Source organism: Bombina bombina, chromosome 1 (genome assembly GCF_027579735.1).
Source record: "Bombina bombina isolate aBomBom1 chromosome 1, aBomBom1.pri, whole genome shotgun sequence".
NCBI classification, from domain to species: domain Eukaryota; kingdom Metazoa; phylum Chordata; class Amphibia; order Anura; family Bombinatoridae; genus Bombina; species Bombina bombina.
This window is the reverse complement of record NC_069499.1, coordinates 1,023,427,355-1,023,447,934: the sequence shown is the minus strand read 5'-3', so window position 1 is coordinate 1,023,447,934 and position 20,580 is coordinate 1,023,427,355. Positions and strand designations below refer to the sequence as shown.

The window sequence follows — 20,580 nt, the reverse complement described above, 5'->3', positions numbered from 1 at the left end:
AGAAATGTGTCATACCTCAAGCAGCAAAAGTCTGCTCACTGTTTCCCCCCAACTGAAGTTAATTCCTCTCAACAGTCCTGTGTGGAAACAGCCATCGATGTTAGTAACGGTTGCTAAAATCATTTTCCTCTTACAAACAGAAATCTTCATCTCTTTTCTGTTTCAGAGTAAATAGTACATACCAGCACTATTTTAAAATAACAAACTCTTGATTGAATAATAAAAACTACAGTTAAACACCAAAAAACTCTAAGCCATCTCCGTGGAGATGTTGCCTGTACAACGGCAAAGAGAATGACTGGGGAAGGCGGAGCCTAGGAGGGATCATGTGACCAGCTTTGCTGGGCTCTTTGCCATTTCCTGTTGGGGAAGAGAATATCCCACAAGTAAGGATGACGCCGTGGACCAGACACACCTATGTTGGAGAAACTATGTTTAGAAAATGTATTTAGTGTTTAATGTCCCTTTAATACTTTGTTTTTTTCATCTTGATGTTAATCTTTAAATAATAAAGTTTTACAGAACATACAATAGTATAAATAGTCCAACATACAAAGCAAAACCAAAATAAATTATTAACAGTGTTTCACACATGCAAACATCTTCAAACCGCAAATACCTTTTTTTCAACCTTTGAAAATTATCCAAAAACATAATTTATGTAAGAATTTACCTGATAAATTCATTTCTTTCATATTGGCAAGAGTCCATGAGCTAGTGACGTATGGGATATACAATCCTACCAGGAGGGGCAAAGTTTCCCAAACCTCAAAATGCCTATAAATACACCCCACACCATACCCAAAATTCAGTTTAACGAATAGCCAAGAAGTGGGGTGATAAGAAAGGAGCGAAAGCATCAACAAGGAATTGGAATAATTGTGCTTTATACAAAAAAATCATAACCACCATAAAAAGGGTGGGTCTCATGGACTCTTGCCAATATGAAAGAAATGAATTTATCAGGTAAATTCTTACATAAATTATGTTTTCTTTCATGTAATTGGCAAGAGTCCATGAGCTAGTGACGTATGGGATAGCAAATACCCAAGATGGGGAACCCCACACAAGAGTCACTAGAGAGGGAGGGATAAAAATAAAGACAGCCAATTCCGCTGAAAAATTAATCCACAACCCAAATCAAAAGTTTTAATCTTTATAATGAAAAAAACTGAAATTATAAGCAGAAGAATCAAACTGAAACAGCTGCCTGAAGTACTTTTCTACCAAAAACTGCTTCTGAAGAAGAGAAAACATCAAAATGGTAGAATTTAGTAAAAGTATGCAAAGAAGACCAAGTTGCTGCTTTGCAAATCTGATCAACAGAAGCTTCATTCTTAAAAGCCCAGGAAGTGGAAACTGACCTAGTAGAATGAGCCGTAATCCTCTGAGGCGGGGATTTACCCGACTCCAAATAAGCATGATGAATAAAAAGCTTTAACCAAGATGCCAAAGAAATGGCAGAAGCCTTCTGACCTTTCCTAGAACCAGAAAAGATAACAAATAGACTAGAAGTCTTCCTGAAATCTTTAGTAGCTTCAACATAATATTTCAAAGCTCTTACCACATCCAAAGAATGTAAAGATCTCTCCAGGGAATTCTTAGGATTAGGACACAAATAAGGGACAACAATCTCTCTACTAATGTTGTTGGAGTTCACAACTTTAGGTAAAAATTTAAACGAAGTCCGCAAAACCGCCTTATCCTGATGAAAAATCAGAAAAGGAGACTCACAAGAAAGAGCAGATAATTTAGAAACTCTTCTAGCAGAAGAGATGGCCAAAAGGAACAATACTTTCCAAGAAAGTAATTTATTGTCCAGAGAATGCATAGGCTCAAATGGAGGAGCCTGTAAAGCCTTCAAAACCAAATTAAGACTCCAAGGAAGAGAGATTGATTTAATGACAGGCCTGATACGAACCAAAGCCTGAACAAAACAATGAATATCAGGAAGATTAGCAATTCTTCTGTGGAACAGATTGTCCTTTCAAGGAACTTGCAGACAAACCCTTATCTAAACCATCCTGAAGAAACTGTAAAATTCTAGGAATTCTAAAAGAATGCCAAGAGAATTTATGAGAAGAGCACCATGAAATGTAAGTCTTCCAAACTCGATAATAAATCTTTCTAGACACAGATTTACGAGCCTGCAACCTAGTATTAATCACTGAGTCAGAGAAACCTCTATGACTAAGCACTAATCGTTCAATCTCCATACCTTCAAATTGAATAATTTGAGATCCTGATGGAAAAACGGGCCTTGAGATAGAAGGTCTGGCCTTAACGGAAGTGGCCAAGGTTGGCAACTGGACATCCGAATAAGATCCGCATACCAAAACCTGTGTGGCCATGCTGGAGCCACCAGCAGTACAAACGAACATTCCATTATGATTTTGGAAATCACTCTTGGAAGAAGAACTAGAGGCAGAAAAATATAAGCAGGTTGATAATTCCAAGGAAGCATCAACGCATCCACTGCTTCCGCCTGAGGATCCCTGGACCTGGACAGATACCTGGGGAGTTTCTGGTTTAGATGAGAAGCCATCAGATTTATTTCTGGAAGCACCCACATCTGAACAATCTGAAAAAACACATCTGGGTGAAGAGACCACTCTCCCGGATGTAAAGTCTGATGACTGAGATAATCCGCTTCCCAATTGTCTATACCTGGGATATGGACTGCAGAAATTAGACAGGAGCTGGATTCCGCCCAAGCAAGTATCCGAGATACTTCTTTCATAGCTTGAGGACTGTGAGTCCCACCCTGATGATTGACATACACCATGGTTGTGACATTGAAACACACTTCAGGAAAACAAATAAACGGTTCTCTCTTCAGTAGAGGCCAAAACTGAAGAGCTCTGAGAATCGCACAGAGTTCCAAAATATTGATTGGTAATCTCGCCTCTTGAGATTTCCAAACCCCCTGCGCTGTCAGAGATCCCCAGACAGCTCCCCAACCTGAAAGACTCGCATCTGTTGTGATCACAGTCCAGGTTGGACGAACAAAAGAGGCACCTTGAACTAAACGATGGTGATCTAACCACCAAGTCAGAGATAGTCGAACATTGGGATTTAAGGATATTAATTGTGATATCTTTGTATAATCCCTGCACCATTGGTTCAGATTATAAAGCTGAAGAGGTCTCATGTGAAAACGAGCAAAGGGGATTGCGTCCGATGCTGCAGTCATGAGACCTAAAACCTCCATGCACATAGCTACTGAAGGGAATGACTGAAACTGAAGGTTCCGACAAGCTGCAACCAATTTCAGACATCTCTTGTCTGTTAGAGACAAAGTCATTGATACTGAATCTATTTGGAATCCTAAAAATTGATCCTCCAACCATGTCTTTGAAGAAACAACACTAGTTGATTCGTGTGAGATTCTGCAGAACGTAAAGGCTGAGCAAGTACCAAAATATCGTCCAAATAAGGAAACACAGCAATACCCCGCTCTCTGATTACAGAGAGTAGGGCACCGAGAACCTTTGAAAAGATCCTTGGAGCTGTTGCTAGGCCAAAAGGAAGAGCAACAAATTGGTAATGCTTGTCTAGAAAAGAGAATCGTTTAAGAATTTAAGGAAGAGGAATATTGCTGTATTTGTAGTACTTATACGTTCCCCAACATAATTAAGTCCTATCTATAGGGAGGAAAATTGTCTTTCCTTCGTCAAAGTAGTAAAGGAGGGGGGTGCTCAATATCCTGTATTAACATAGAAATATAAGAAGAAGAAATGGATATACCTGAGCACTCAAGATAAGCTAATAGAAATTAATTCGTAATGTGAGTAGATGTGTAGGACTGGGTTATTTATAAATAAAACATAACTTTTATTATTATTTAATAAAAAATATATTGGTGATAAACATTCACTCCGTGTATTGTGTATTAAAATCAATTAAAAAGATGAATGCTGCAGTGCCAAACAATGGCCATACAAGGTATGTCAAGTGGGTAACTAACAATCTCAAGCACTATTGAGTGCTTAGCATTAGCAACAATGCCAATCCAAAACAAAAAGGGAAGATACACTTCCACAAATTACGATGCTAAGTACAGGGCTCAGCCAATGTGAGCTTAAATTAACATCACACACTCTGTATATAGTTACACACTAGGATTGAACTATAAAGAAGTATACCTGAATTGTGAATCAAGATAAGACCCAATAACAATTGAAAGGTGTGAGTGTATAAGCTATACCACTAGCATGTATATGTTGCTATAAACAATTATTCCCACAAGAAGTGTGTGCGTGGAGGGTATATCTGGCAGGGGTGTACCACAATATGCTCACGGATTGCACATAAAACTAATCTAAAAAGAGGATTGACCTCGCACAAATTATCTAGCTAGTGCAATACTGGAGCGGTACTACGCCTTGTCAGATTCCCATACTATATATCATATGCTTAAGAAATACTGGTGACCAGAATGAAATCTTAGCCAAGTAAAGGGCTAATGAAATAAAGGGGATACTTCGTAATAAGTATATGACAATGCGTCTAAACGTTTCCCAATTAAGCACACACACACACTATACTACTGTCAGCATTCAAATGGAGCGCCTGATGCGCATTTTGCCACCTCCGTGGCTTTCTCAAAGGCTAACCCGTCCTGCCTCCACTCGAGCGGTTAAATACCGCTCAGAGCCAATCACGGGTGAGTAATCATACACACCCTTTAACGGCTGGCCAATCACTTGTCATCTACCCGATAGGGTAGAAGTCTGTCACATGACTTATGATGCTGATGTAGATGGGCGTGATTCATCACGCAACTAGACACCAGCTACAGCAAATAGTATTTAGAGATATAGATTATTCACATTCGTTTGTATGTATTAGTCACCATGTTACCATAGCAATCGAGCATTGTAACTTGGTTCCAATCACGCCATTAATGTTCTGTTAACCTATGTTGGGCAAAGAGGATACTAGCTCATAGATCAGAATAACACCACGGGTATTACGTTGCCTCTATTACTATAATAGTAACGGATCTAGAATAATTACATGAGACAGTAATTTGCTTTGTGAGTTATGGTACCACATATAGAGTAGTTACGTTTGTTAGAGAAACTATTTATATACATTTATGCGATTTGTTTATGATATTACTCCAGATCTTATTAACTAGAGTCTGTAATAGATCAGAATAACACCACGGGTATTACGTTGCCTCTATTACAGACTCTAGTTAATAAGATCTGGAGTAATATCATAAACAAATCGCATAAATGTATATAAATAGTTTCTCTAACAAACGTAACTACTCTATATGTGGTACCATAACTCACAAAGCAAATTACTGTCTCATGTAATTATTCTAGATCCGTTACTATTATAGTAATAGAGGCAACGTAATACCCGTGGTGTTATTCTGATCTATGAGCTAGTATCCTCTTTGCCCAACATAGGTTAACAGAACATTAATGGCGTGATTGGAACCAAGTTACAATGCTCGATTGCTATGGTAACATGGTGACTAATACATACAAACGAATGTGAATAATCTATATCTCTAAATACTATTTGCTGTAGCTGGTGTCTAGTTGCGTGATGAATCACGCCCATCTACATCAGCATCATAAGTCATGTGACAGACTTCTACCCTATCGGGTAGATGACAAGTGATTGGCCAGCCGTTAAAGGGTGTGTATGATTACTCACCCGTGATTGGCTCTGAGCGGTATTTAACCGCTCGAGTGGAGGCAGGACGGGTTAGCCTTTGAGAAAGCCACGGAGGTGGCGAAATGCGCATCAGGCGCTCCATTTGAATGCTGACAGTAGTATAGTGTGTGTGTGTGCTTAATTGGGAAACGTTTAGACGCATTGTCATATACTTATTACGAAGTATCCCCTTTATTTCATTAGCCCTTTACTTGGCTAAGATTTCATTCTGGTCACCAGTATTTCTTAAGCATATGATATATAGTATGGGAATCTGACAAGGCGTAGTACCGCTCCAGTATTGCACTAGCTAGATAATTTGTGCGAGGTCAATCCTCTTTTTAGATTAGTTTTATGTGCAATCCGTGAGCATATTGTGGTACACTCCTGCCAGATATACCCTCCACGCACACACTTCTTGTGGGAATAATTGTTTATAGCAACATATACATGCTAGTGGTATAGCTTATACACTCACACCTTTCAATTGTTATTGGGTCTTATCTTGATTCACAATTCAGGTATACTTCTTTATAGTTCAATCCTAGTGTGTAACTATATACAGAGTGTGTGATGTTAATTTAAGCTCACATTGGCTGAGCCCTGTACTTAGCATCGTAATTTGTGGAAGTGTATCTTCCCTTTTTGTTTTGGATTGGCATTGTTGCTAATGCTAAGCACTCAATAGTGCTTGAGATTGTTAGTTACCCACTTGACATACCTTGTATGGCCATTGTTTGGCACTGCAGCATTCATCTTTTTAATTGATTTTAATACACAATACACGGAGTGAATGTTTATCACCAATATATTTTTTATTCAATAATAATAAAAGTTATGTTTTATTTATAAATAACCCAGTCCTACACATCTACTCACATTACGAATTAATTTCTATTAGCTTATCTTGAGTGCTCAGGTATATCCATTTCTTCTTCTTATATTTCTATAGAAAAGAGAATCTCAGGAACTGATAGTGATCTGGATGAATCGGAATATGAAGATATGCATCCTGTAAGTCTATTGTGGACATATAATGCCCTTGCTGAACAAAAGGCAGAATAGTCCTTATAGTCACCATCTTGAATGTTGGTATTCTTAAATAACGATTCAAAATTTTTAGATGCAGAACTGGTCTGAAAGAATTCTCCTTCTTTGGGTCAATGAACAGATTTGAGTAAAACCCCAGACCCCGTACCTGAAAAGGAACTGGTACAATTACCCCAGAAAACTCCAGGTCTGAAACACACTTCAGGAAAGCCTGAGCTTTCTCTGGGTTCACTGGAATGCGTGAGAGAATGAAACTTCTCACAGGCGGTCTTACTTTGAAACCTATTCTGTACCCCTGAGAGACAATGTTCTGAATCCAATGATTTTGGACTGAATTGATCCAAATATCCTTGAAAAATCTTAGTCTGCCCCCTACCAGCTCGGCTGGAATGAGGGCCGCACTTTCATGCAGACTTGGGGGCTGATTTTGATCTTTTAAATGGCTTGGATTTACTCCAGACTGAAGGCGGCTTCCAATTGGAAACCATTCCTTTAGGGGAAGGATCAGGTTTCTGTTCCTTATTTTGTCGAAAGGAACGAAAACGGTTAGCAGCCTTAAATTTACCCTTAGATTTTTTATCCTGAGGCAAAAAAGCTCCCCTCCCCCCAGTGACAGTTGAAATAGAATCCAACCGAGAACCAAATAATTTATTACCTTGGAAAGAGAGAGATAGCAACGTTGATTTAGAAGTCATATCAGCATTCCAAGATTTAAGCCATAAAGCCCCTGTAGCTAAAATAGCTAAAGACATATATCTAACATCAATTCTTATGATATCAAAAATGGGATCACAAATGAAATTATTAGCATGTTGGATTAACTTAACAATGCTATACAAATTATGATCTGGTACTTGTTGCGCTAAGGTTTCCAACCAAAAAGTTGAAGCAGCTGCAACATCAGCCAAAGAAATAGCAGGCCTAAGAAGATGACCTGAACATAAATAAGCCTTCCTTAGAAAAGATTCAAGTTTCCTATCTAAAGGATCTTTAAAAGAAGTACTATCTGCCGTAGGAATAGTAGTACGCTTAGCAAGAGTAGAGATGGCCCCATCAACTTTGAGGATCTTTTCTCAAAACTCAAATCTATCAGTCGGCAAAGGATAGTTTCTTAAACCTTGAAGAAGGAATACAAGAAGTACCCAGTCTATTCTATTCCCTAGAAATCACATCTGAAATAGCACAAACTTACTTCACTACCTCCATAGGATGCAACGATTGTAAAAACTGAATTGTGGGTGTGGTGGGGTGTATTTATAGGCATTTTGAGGTTTGGGAAACTTTGCCCCTCCTGGTAGGATTGTATATCCCATACGTCACTAGCTCATGGACTCTTGTCAATTACATGAAATAAATAAAAAAGTGTATAAGTTTGCATCTGCAAATGTTTTTCTTTAGACTTTTGAAAATTAATTATTTTAAGACAGGTAGGGACCAGTCCATATAGGTTGTTAAATGTAGAATGTAAGATCTTAAAAGCATGGTTTCTGCAAATAAGTGTAAAGAAAAGAAAAATGTGCTTATTTGTAAATTAGATAAAAGACATAGATTTCACCCTCACCTTACCATATATGTAGTTAGATCCAAATCATTAAAAATACACAAAAAAGGCTTTCAAAAAGTCTAAACAAATGATCACTAATTCAAACCTATAAATTATGTTAAATGTATGCTAGAAACATTTTGTGACAATTGTTTTTTTTTTTACAGGGCTTGTTTTGAAAACACGAGTTGCTGATTGTTTGAAAAATATTTACCCTTCAGAATGTGTCTCATAATTTTGATTGAGCTTCCTCTCATGTTTAAAATCTGCAATACCCTCTGTCGTATCTAGAGACCAAAAGAATAAAATAAGAAATTAGTTTATACAAATAAGATAAGAGAGGATTATGTGAGAAAGCAATATTGTGTGCAGAGAAGTTTGGCCATGAAAGCAGAGAAAAGGATTGCAAGCTATCAGGTTGCGCTGATTACCTGTGGCATACCGGCATTACAGATTTCTGCTGTGATATAACAGAGAAGCTGGAGCAAGAAAAGTCCAGCATCAAGTCTACGCAGATAAAACTCCTCCTCTAGATCATCATCCAAGATTTCCCCACGGCGCACCATATCCTGAGATACACAAAAATGGATAATCCATGGTGCTTAGTAAGAACGCAGTTTTAGAAAAAACGTAAGGAGGACATGATGGAACACTGGGCGCAACAAAGAGTAGACTTGTAAGATACTCACATGTTTTTCTCCTTCAATCTTTTTATCAGCCAAACGCACAGCATCCAGGTACTTAAAATACAACTCCAAAACACGGTCAACCTAGTTGCAGAATGAACCTCAAGTTAGAACTAGTAGGAGGGATAGATAGTACTGAAAATGTCTATAGGCAACACATCTTACCTTCTCACAATCATTCTCGGTGAACTTGCTGAGAAGACGTGTCCTCTGTTGTCCCTTCAGATTACGTAGAAGAGAGGCCAAAATGGAGCAAACATGTTCTGTAAGGGAAAAAATACAAAATATGTTGCATATACCTCCAAATTTTCACAATGCCTTTGGGCTATAAAAGTAAGACTTTAAAAAAAGAAACCTCAAAACAGTGAAACTCATTTTAAAATGTAAAATGGTTTAATGAAGAATACTCAAATCAACAAAAATGGTAAAGATAAGTCTAAAGACTTTTTTTTTTTTAAATCTCATAGCCTTTTACAGTCTACATTTTCATTATGTAAAGATATTTAGGCTACTACAAAACAATGTTGTCCCTAACTGGAAAAACATTGACTGGCTTGACAAAGTCACACAGAACAGATAAAACGATTGTCGCTCAATCACTCCTCACAAAAAGGGACGTAGTCACAAGGTCTTAAATAAGAGACATATGTTGGTAGAGATGTGTAGCCTTTTTTTCTAGGCTTATGAACTCCCCCCAAGTGACTTTTTAATATGCCATGCTGAATGGAATAAAAATATTTTGAAATGAGTCCAACTTTGCCTGAGATAATTATATACAGATAGTGTCTCTTTGCACTATAGTTGCACTGTATTATGCGAGTAAGACCTTGGCATTTAGAAGCCTTACTGGTGTCCCATGTTATATTACACTATGGATCTTTTTTGTATTTATTTTGAAGTACCAAGAGTTGATCATGAGCTTACTGCTGCCTTCAACATTTTCCACCAACCTCTAAACACACACGTTCATGTGAATTACACAGGTATAGATTCTCAACTGGCTCGAAGTCCACACCCAGCTAATCCAAATCATTTACTGGAGTATTTAAACACCAATTACTTTAAATATTTGCATTGCGGTTTAAAAGGGACATGAAACATAAATTTTCGCTTTTTGTAATTTAGAAAGAACATGCAGTTTTAAACAACTTTCTAATTTACTTCTATAATCAAATTTGTTTCATTCTTAAAAAGGACAGTCTAGCCAAAATGAAACATTCATGAGTCAGATAGGGCATGCAATTTTAACAACTTTCCAATTTACTTTTATCATCAAATTTGCTTTGTTCTCTTGGTATTCTTTGTTGAAAGCTAAACCTAGGTAGGCTCATATGTTAATTTCTAAGCCCTTAAAGGCCGCCTCTTATCTCAGTGCATTGTGAGTGTTTAAGCTGAGCAAATAGCGCAGAGAACTGCGCTTTCACAGTTCTACTTCACGGCTGAGTCGTCTTCAAGTTACCAGCATGGCATGGGAGCAATCTGGCAGTAGCTTACATAGGGCGTATGGTGCAGCTCCTATTGGCTGCAGCAGCTGCCTTCCAAACGGAACTATTAGAAATTGTTAGACAAAGGCAGCATTGAAGCAGGCAACGGAACCGCATAAAAAGCGGGTCTTACAAAAGATTTATTGTGCTTGGGACATAAATAATCACACCAATATGCGTATAAAAGTACTTTTAAAATATGCATCATTACTTTGGTGAATTTAACATCAGTTTAAAAGGACATGAAACCTAAAAAATTTCTTTCATGGTCGTGATAAAGAATACAATTTAAAACAACTTTCCAATTTACTTCTATTATTTAATTTACTTCCTTCTCTTGTTATCCTTTGCTGAAAGGTTTATCTAGGCAAGCTCAGGAGCAGCAGAGAACCTAGGTTCTAGCTCTTGATTGGTGGCTGCATATATATATATATATCTTGATTGTGATTGGCTCACCCATGTGTTCATTAGAAACCATTAGTGCATTGCTGCTCCTTCAACAAATGATACCAAGAGAATGAGACAAATTTGATAATAGGACTAAATTAGAAAGTTGTTTAAAATTGTATTCTCTATCTGAATCCTGAAAGAAAATGTTTAGGTTTCATGTCCCTTTAAGCTAAAAAAAAAAAAATAGTAAAGTAAAATAACATATTAGTGTCTTCTCACTTTTACTTTGGGAGATGCCACAAGTTAAATAAATACAAATTAAATTTAGGGAATTGAACATTAAAAAAAAAATGTATGCACTTTCCAAATCTGGGTCAATCTATGGTCAGAAAATACAGATTAAAGTTATCCGAATATATATTTCAATCCTTAAGATAACAATTTATGTAAGAATTTACCTAATAAATTAATTTCTTTCATATTGGCAAGAGTCCATGAGCTAGTGACGTATGGGATATACATTCCTACCAGGAGAGGCAAAGTTTCCCAAACCTCAAAATGCCTATAAATAAACCCCCACCACACCCACAATTCAGTTTAACGAATAGCCAAGAAGTGGGGTGATAAGAAAGGAGTGAAAGCATCAACAAGGAATTGGAATAATTGTGCTTTATACCAAAAAAATCATAACCACCATAAAAAGGGTGGGCCTCATGGACTCTTGCCAATATAAAAGAAATGAATTTATCAGGTAAATTCTTACATAAATTATGTTTTCTTTCATGTAATTGGCAAGAGTCCATGAGCTAGTGACGTATGGGATAGCAAATGCCCAAGATGTGGAACTCCACGCAAGAGTCACTAGAGAGGGAGGGATAAAAATAAAGACAGCCAATTCCGCTTCAAAATTAATCCACAACCCAAATCAAAAGTTTTAATCTTTATAATGAAAAAAACTGAAATTATATGCAGAAGAATCAAACTGAAACAGCTGCCTGAAGTACTTTTCTACCAAAAACTGCTTCTGAAGAAGAGAAAACATCAAAATGGTAGAATTTAGTAAAAGTATGCAAAGAAGACCACGTTGCTGCTTTGCAAATCTGATCAACAGAAGCTTCATTCTTAAAAGCCCAGGAAGTAGAAACTGACCTAGTAGAATGAGCCGTAATCCTCTGAGGCGGGGATTTACCCGACTCCAAATAAGCATGAAGAATCAAAAGCTTTAACTAATATGCCAAAGAAATGGCAGAAGCCTTCTGACCTTTCCTAGAACTAGAAAAGATAACAAATAGACTAGAAGTCTTTCTGAAATCTTTAGTAGCTTCAACATAATATTTCAAAGCTCTTACCACATCCAAAGAATGTAAAGATCTCTCCAGAGAATTCTTAGGATTAGGACACAATGAAGGGACAACAATCTCTCTACTAATGTTGTTGGAATTCACAACTTTAGGTAAAAATTTAAATGAAGTCCGCAAAACTGCCCTATACTGATGAAAAATCAGAAAAGGAGACTCACAAGAAAGAGTAGATAAATCAGAAACTCTTCTAGCAGAACAGATGGCCAAAAGGAACAACACTTTCCAAGAAAGTAATTTAATGTCCAGAGAATGCATAGGCTCAAACAGAGGAGCCTGTAAAGCCTTCAAAACCAAATTAAGACTCCAAGGAGGAGAAATTGATTTAATGACAGGCTTGATACGAACCAAAGCCTGAACAAAACAATGAATATCAGGAAGTTTAGCAATTTTTCTGTGAAACAGAATAGAAAGAGCAGAGATTTATCCTTTCAAAGAACTTGCAGACAAACCCTTATCTAAACCATCCTGAAGAAACTGAAAAATTCTAGGAATTCTAAAAGAATGCCAAGAGAATTTATGAGAAGAGCAACATGAGATGTAAGTCTTCCAAACTCAATAATAAGTCTTTCTAGACACAGATTTATGAGCCTGCAACATAGTAATAATCACTGAGTCAGAGAAACCTCTATGACTAAGCACTAAGCATTCAATCTCCATACCATCAAATTTAATGATTTGAGATCCTGATGGAAAAACTAACCTTGAGATATAAGGTCTGGCCTTAATGGAAGTGGCCAAGGTTGGCGACTGGACATCCGCACAAGAACCATATACCAAAACCTGTGCGGCCATGCTGGAGCCACCAGCAGCACAAACGATTGCTCCATGATGATTTTGAAAATCACTCTTGGAAGAAGAACTAGAGACGGAAAAATATAGGCAGGTTGAAAACTCCAAGGAAGTGTCAATGCATCCACTGCTTCCGCCTGAGGATCCCTGGACCTGGATAGGTACCTGGGAAGTTTCTTGTTTAGATGAGATGCCATCAGATCTATTTCTGGAAGCCCCCACATCTGAACAATTTGAAAAAAACACATGTGGGTGAAGAGACCACTCTCCCAGATGTAAAGCTTGACGACTGAGATAATCCGCTTCCCAATTGTCTATACCTGGGATATGGACCGCAGAAATTAGACAGGAGCTGGATTCTGCCCAAGCAAGTATCCGAGATACTTCTTTCATAGCCTGAGGACTGTGAGTCCCACCCTGATGATTGACATATGCCACAGTTGTGACATTGTCTGTCTGAAAACCAATAAACGTCTCTCTCTTAAATAGAAGCCAAAACTGAAGAGCTCTGAGAATCGCACGGAGTTGCAAAATATTGATTGGTAATCTCGCCTCTTGAGATTTCCAAAACCCCTTGTGCTGTCAGAGATCCCCAGACAGCTTCCGCAACTGTTTTGATCACGGTCCAGGTTGAATAAACCACAGAGACCCGTAGAACTATACGATGGTGATCTAACCACCAAGTCAGAGACAGATGAGTATTGGGATTCAAGGATATTAAATGTGAAATCCCAGAATAATCCCTGCACCATTAATTCAGCATTAAAAACCGGAGAGGTCTCATATGAAAACGAGCAAAGTGAATCAAGTCCGATGCTGCAGTCCTGAGACCTAAAACTTCCATGCATATAGCTACTGAAGGAAATAATAGAGACTGAAGGTTCTGACAAGCTGATCCCAATATAAATCGTCCTGTCTGTTAGAGACAAAGACATTGACACAATCGATCTGGAAACCTAAAAAACATAATTTATGCTTACCTGATAAATTTATTTATCTTGTAGTGTGTATCCAGTCCACGGATCATCCATTACTTGTGGGATATTCTCCTTCCCAACAGGAAGTTGCAAGAGGATCACCCACAGCAGAGCTGCTATATAGCTCCTCCCCTAACTGCCATATCCAGTCATTCGACCGAAACAAACAGAGAAAGGAGAAACTATAGGGTGCAGTGGTGACTGTAGTTTAATTAAAATTTAGACCTGCCTTAAAATGACAGGGCGGGCCGTGGACTGGATACACTACAAGAGAAATAAATTTATCAGGTAAGCATAAATTATGTTTTCTCTTGTTAAGTGTATCCAGTCCACGGATCATCCATTACTTGTGGGATACCAATACCAAAGCTAAAGTACACGGATGATGGGAGGGACAAGGCAGGATTAAGCGGAAGGAACCACTGCCTGAAGAACCTTTCTCCCAAAAACAGCCTCCGAAGAAGCAAAAGTATCAAATTTGTAAAATTTGGAAAAGGTGTGAAGCGAAGACCAAGTCGCAGCCTTGCAAACCTGTTCAACAGAGGCCTCATTTTTAAAGGCCCAGGAGGAAGTCACAGCTCTAGTAGAATGAGCTGTAATCCTTTCAGGGGGCTGCTGTCCATATTATGCTCCGAAGCCAAAAGGAAAGAGAGGTTGCTGAAGCTTTTTGACCTCTCCTCTGTCCAGAGTAAACAACGAAAATCTTTAGTAGCTTGTAAGTAAAACTTCAAGGCACGGACTACGTCCAGATTATGTAAAAGACGTTCCTTCTTTGAAGAAGGATTAGGACACAATGATGGAACAACAATCTCTTGATTGATATTCTTGTTAGAAACCACCTTAGGTAAAAACCCAGGTTTGGTACGCAGAACTACCTTATCTGCATGAAAAATCAGATAAGGAGAATCACATTGTAAGGCAGATAGCTCAGAGACTCTCCGAGCCGAGGAAATAGCCATCAAAAACAGAACTTTCCAAGATAAAAGTTTAATATCAATGGAATGAAGGGGTTCAAACGGAACTCCTTGAAGAACTTTAAGAACCAAGTTTAAACTCCATGGGGGAGCAACAGGTTTAAACACAGGCTTAATTCTAACCAAAGCCTGGCAAAATGCCTGGACGTCTGGAACCTCTGCCAGACGCTTGTGCAAAAGAATAGACAGAGCAGAAATCTGTCCCTTTAAGGAACTAGCTGATAATCCTTTGTCCAAACCTTCTTGAAGAAAGGACAATATCCTAGGAATCCTAACCTTACTCCATGAGTAATTCTTGGATTCACACCAATAAAGATATTTACTCCATATCTTGTGGTAGATTTTCCTGGTTACAGGCTTTCGTGCCTGTATTAAAGTATCAATGACTGACTCGGAGAAGCCACGCTTTGATAGAATCAAGCGTTCAATCTCCATGCAGTCAGTCTCAGAGAAATTAGATTTGGATGATTGAAAGGACCTTGTATCAGAAGGTCCCGTCTTAGAGGCAGAGTCCATGGTGGAAAGGATGACATGTCCACTAGGTCTGCATACCAAGTCCTGCGTGGCCACGCAGGCGCTATCAGAATCACAGATGCTCTCTCCTGTTTGATTTTGGCAATCAGTCGAGAGAGCAGAGGAAACGGTGGAAACACATAAGCCAGGTTGAAGAACCAAGGCGCTGCTAGAGCATCTATCAGCGTCGCTTCTGGGTCCCTGGACCTGGATCCGTAACAAGGAAGCTTGGCGTTCTGGCGAGACGCCATGAGATCCAACTCTGGTTTGCCCCAACGATGAATCAACTGAGCAAACACCTCTGGATGGAGTTCCCACTCCCCCGGGATATGGATTGATGACAGGTGGCAAGAGTGAGTCTCTGCCCAGCGAATTATTTTTGAGACTTCTAACATCGCTAGGGAACTCCTGGTTCCCCCTTGATGGTTGATGTAAGCCACAGTCGTGATGTTGTCCGACTGAAATCTGATGAACCTCAGTGTTGCTAACTGAGGCCAAGCCAGAAGAGCATTGAATATAGCTCTTAACTCCAGAATATTTATCGGAAGGAGTTTCTCCTCCTGAGTCCACGATCCCTGTGCCTTCAGGGAGTTCCAGACTGCACCCCAACCTAGAAGGCTGGCATCTGTTGTTACAATTGTCCAATCTGGCCTGCGAAAGGTCATACCCTTGGACAGGTGGACCCGAGACAACCACCAGAGAAGAGAATCTCTGGTCTCTTGATCCAGATTTAGCAGAGGGGACAAATCTGTGTAATCCCCATTCCACTGACTTAACATGCATAATTGCAGCAGTCTGAGATGTAGGCGCGCAAATGGCACTATGTCCATTGCCGCCACCATTAAGCCGATTACCTCCATACACTGAGCCACCGAAGGGCGCGGAATGGAGTGAAGAACACGGCAAGCATTTAGAAGTTTTGATAACCTGGACTCCGTCAGGTAAATTTTCAGTTCTACAGAATCTATAAGAGTCCCTAAGAAGGAGACTCTTGTGAGTGGGGATAGAGAACTCTTTTCCTCGTTCACTTTCCACCCATGCGACCTCAGAAATGCCAGAACTATCTCTGTATGAGACTTGGCAATTTGAAAGTTTGACGCCTGTATCAGGATGTCGTCTAGATACGGAGCCACCACTATGCCTCGCGGTCTTAGAACCGCCAGAAGTGAGCCCAGAACCTTTGTAAAGATTCTCGGGGCTGTAGCCAACCCGAAGGGAAGAGCTACAAATTGGTAATGCCTGTCTAGAAAGGCAAACCTTAGGAACCGATGATGATCTTTGTGAATCGGTATGTGAAGGTAGGCATCCTTTAAGTCCACTGTGGTCATGTACTGACCCTCTTGGATCATGGGTAGGATGGTCCGAATAGTTCCCATTTTGAAAGATGGAACTCTGAGGAATTTGTTTAAGATCTTTAGATCCAGAATTGGTCTGAAGGTTCCCTCTTTCTTGGGAACCACAAACAGATTTGAATAAAAACCCTGTCCTTGTTCCGTCCACGGAACTGGATGGATCACTCCCATTACTAGGAGGTCTTGCACACAGCGTAGGAATGCCTCTTTCTTTATCTGATTTGCAGATAACCTTGAAAGATGAAATCTCCCTTGTGGATGGGGAAGCTTTGAAGTCCAGAAGATATCCCTGAGATATGATCTCCAACACCAAGGGATCCTGAACATCTCTTGCCCACGCCTGGGCGAAGAAAGAAAGTCTGCCCCTACTAGATCCGTCGCCGGATAGGGGGCCGTTCCTTCATGCTGTCTTAGAGGCAGCAGCAGGCTTTCTGGCCTGCTTGCCTTTGTTCCAGGACTGGTGAGGTTTCCAGGCCTGCTTAGATTGAGCAAAAGTTCCCTCTTGTTTTGAAGCAAAGGAAGTTGATGCTGCACCTGCCTTGAAATTTCGAAAGGCACAAAAATTAGACTGTTTGGCCTTTGCTTTGGCCCTGTCCGGAGGAAGGGTATGACCCTTACCTCCAGTAATGTCAGCAATAATTTCCTTCAAACCAGGCCCGAATAAGGTCTGCCCCTTGAAAGGAATGTTGAGTAATTTAGACTTTGAAGTCACGTCAGCTGACCAGGATTTAAGCCATAGCGCCCTACGCGCCTGGATGGCGAATCCGGAATTCTTAGCCGTTAGTTTAGTCAAATGAACAATGGCATCAGAAACAAATGAGTTAGCTAGCTTAAGGGTTCTAAGCTTGTCAATAATTTCAGTCAATGGAGCTGTATGGATGGCCTCTTCCAGGGCCTCAAACCAGAATGCCGCCGCGGCCATGACAGGAGCAATGCATGCAAGGGGCTGTAAAATAAAACCTTGTTAAATAAACATTTTCTTAAGGAAACCCTCCAATTTTTTATCCATTGGATCTGAGAAAGCACAACTGTCCTCAACCGGGATAGTGGTACGCTTTGCTAAAGTAGAAACTGCTCCCTCCACCTTAGGGACCGTCTAAGTCCCGTGTAGTGGCGTCTAATGGAAACATTTTTCTAAATATAGGAGGTGGGGAAAAAGGCACACCCGGTCTATCCCACTCCTTGCTAATAATTTCTGTAAGCCTTTTAGGTATAGGAAAAACATCAGTACACACCGGCACCACATAGTATTTATCCAGTCTACACAATTTCTCTGGTACTGCAACTGTGTTACAGTCATTCAGAGCAGCTAACCCAAGCAATACACGGAGGTTCTCAAGCTTAAATTTGAAATTAGAAATCTCTGAATCAGGTTTCCCCGAATCAGAGATGTCACCCACAGACTGAAGCTCTCCGTCCTCATGATCTGCATATTGTGACGCAGTATCAGACATGGCCCTTACAGCATCTGCATGCTCTGTATTTCTCCTAACCCCAGAGCAATCGCGCTTGCCTCTTAATTCAGGCAACCTGGATAATACCTCTGACAGGGTATTATTCATGATTGCAGCCATGTCCTGCAAGGTAATCTCTATGGGCATCCCTGATGTAATTGGCGCCATATTAGCGTGCATCCCCTGAGCGGGAGGCGAAGGGTCTGACACGTGGGGAGAGTTAGTCGGCATAACTTCCCCCTCGTCAGAATCCTCTGGTGATATTTCTTTTATAGTTAAAGACTGATCTTTACTGTTTAAGGTGAAATCAATACATTTAGTACACATTCTCCTATGGGGCTCCACCATGGCTTTCAAACATAATGAACAAGTAGTTTCCTCTGTGTCAGACATGTTTAAACAGACTAGCAATGAGACTAGCAAGCTTGGAAAACACTTTAAAGAAGTTTACAAGCAATATAAAAAACGTTACTGCGCCTTTAAGAAACACAAATTTTGTCAAAATTTGAAATAACAGGACTTCCGGTGGGCGGCTCTCCAAGATGGCTGCAGGACTCCTCTGCTCTGCAGAAACTCTCCTCTAGAATCTGTGTTGCAGCCATTAATTGTTGCCATCTACCTCTCCCTTGACAAGTAAGTGTCCGGGAACTTTCAGTAGATAGAAGACATTAGATCACTTCTACCCCGGAAGACATTTGGTGCTATAACTGGCTATGCTGGCCTATGCAACTCACGCGACAATGGATGCAGAGGAGGACATTGCCATGATACTACAAAAAATTTTCTCAACTAAAATGGATCGTCTACTCAGTAGCTGTGATGATCTAATAAGGTTAGTCCAAACTGTGAATCGAGCGTGTCTTTTGGAAACAGACCAGGCTTATTCCCAACAAAGCTACTCTGCATTGAAACTACATTCTGAGGACATTGACGATCCACGGATATCTGATTTACCTGATGATTCTGTCTGTGCACTTCACTTAGTGATGGATAATGGACCTACAGCTTTTCCTGTGGAAAACCCCCCCTCCTCAGTGTGCGAGCTCAGCGCTAATAAATCAATGCATCCTCGTGGTACACAGTGGAGCCTGGACTGCTTACTCACTATGGAGTCACAATGTTCCGGTTTGGAGGTTTTGCTAAGGGACCTGTCTGGGTTCACTCCGGCTTCTCTTGCGTGCCCCGCAGATGAGACACCTAACCGTGCAGCAGAACCTGGAGAACATGTCACTCGGCTTCTGAACCCCTTTTGTCCATCAGGCTATCCTGTGCATCAGATGAAGGGGTTGCCGGTCTTGTACTACGAAACTGTAGCGTCGGCCAAAGAGGGTATAGGCTGATAACGGAAAGACCATATTTAAGCTGGCTCTTCTGGTAACTGAACTAATGCGCTCCTTGAATTATCCTCAAAGCCTGTGCCGAGTTTGTTAAACAGCACAATGCTTCCCAGATTACATTGTACGCTGAGACTCTGTGGAGGTTATCGCAATGCTTATCTTACTTTGTTAGTGGGCAATGACTTTTACTAGTAAGGTTATCTCCTAAGAGTACATATTTCTGTTTGTGCTTACTACTGTTCTGTTTCTATTATTGTTTTGTTTATATCGTTTCAGTTTGTTTATTTCTTAGGTTAAGGACATGCACTGGAGAGTCACTGGTTCCCCATCGTAGCCAAGTATTCCTTTAGTATTGAGCATATTAACTGTCTATGTAGCATGTTATTTCAAACGCCATCTACAGTGTAGGTTGTGCATTTAAATTGCTGCATTGCTTATCCTGATACAAAGCCATTGGCACAAATAATGTATCTCTGCTTGTAATGAAACTGTCTTTGCCTATACCTTATTGCTCAGCTTGTGTTCACGTTATGTACTGATCTAACTCCTAGCTATCTAGGCTCTGAGTGATAGGATCATATGCTATTACCTAAGCTTTTCAGGTCTTTTTTTTCTCATATAGCCCCCCACGTGGATACTGCTACACAGCTATTTTATGTTTACCTCTTAAAGCTTACATTGACCCTGGTAATTAGTTTACTGTAGAGCAGTGTTTTACTTTTTCAGCATATCGGAAATAGAATTGCATTATATCACTCTAACATATCCTTGCTGGAAGTTCCAGTGCAGCATTCTAGTGGGGGTTGTTGTCATTTGTCCCCCTTTCTCTTTATAACAATAGTCACTATAATCAATATATCTTTTAATCAAGTTGGAGGGGGATTAGAACACCTGCTTATGCTGCAAAATCCTCAGTTTAATTTGAAAGGCATGTGCATCTTAACTTTCATCATACCACTTACTGTATTAGTTGCTTGGATTATACCTGTACAAA

The 20,580-nt window shown here is 39.8% G+C and overlaps 1 protein-coding gene across 2 annotated transcripts in view; it reads right to left on the bottom strand.

The window, feature by feature from the left end:
* CTNNBL1 (catenin beta like 1) overlaps window positions 1–20,580 on the bottom strand; it is a 206,207-nt gene that overhangs the window by 6,267 nt on the left and 179,360 nt on the right. For both annotated transcript variants that reach the window (XM_053717895.1, XM_053717965.1), the window contains exons 12-15: window positions 9,121–9,218; window positions 8,959–9,039; window positions 8,701–8,838; window positions 8,484–8,556 (exon numbers count right to left, since the gene is read on the bottom strand). In XM_053717895.1, coding sequence (XP_053573870.1) covers window positions 8,484–8,556; window positions 8,701–8,838; window positions 8,959–9,039; window positions 9,121–9,218 — 390 coding nt within the window. The remainder of the gene's footprint in view (window positions 1–8,483; window positions 8,557–8,700; window positions 8,839–8,958; window positions 9,040–9,120; window positions 9,219–20,580) is intronic.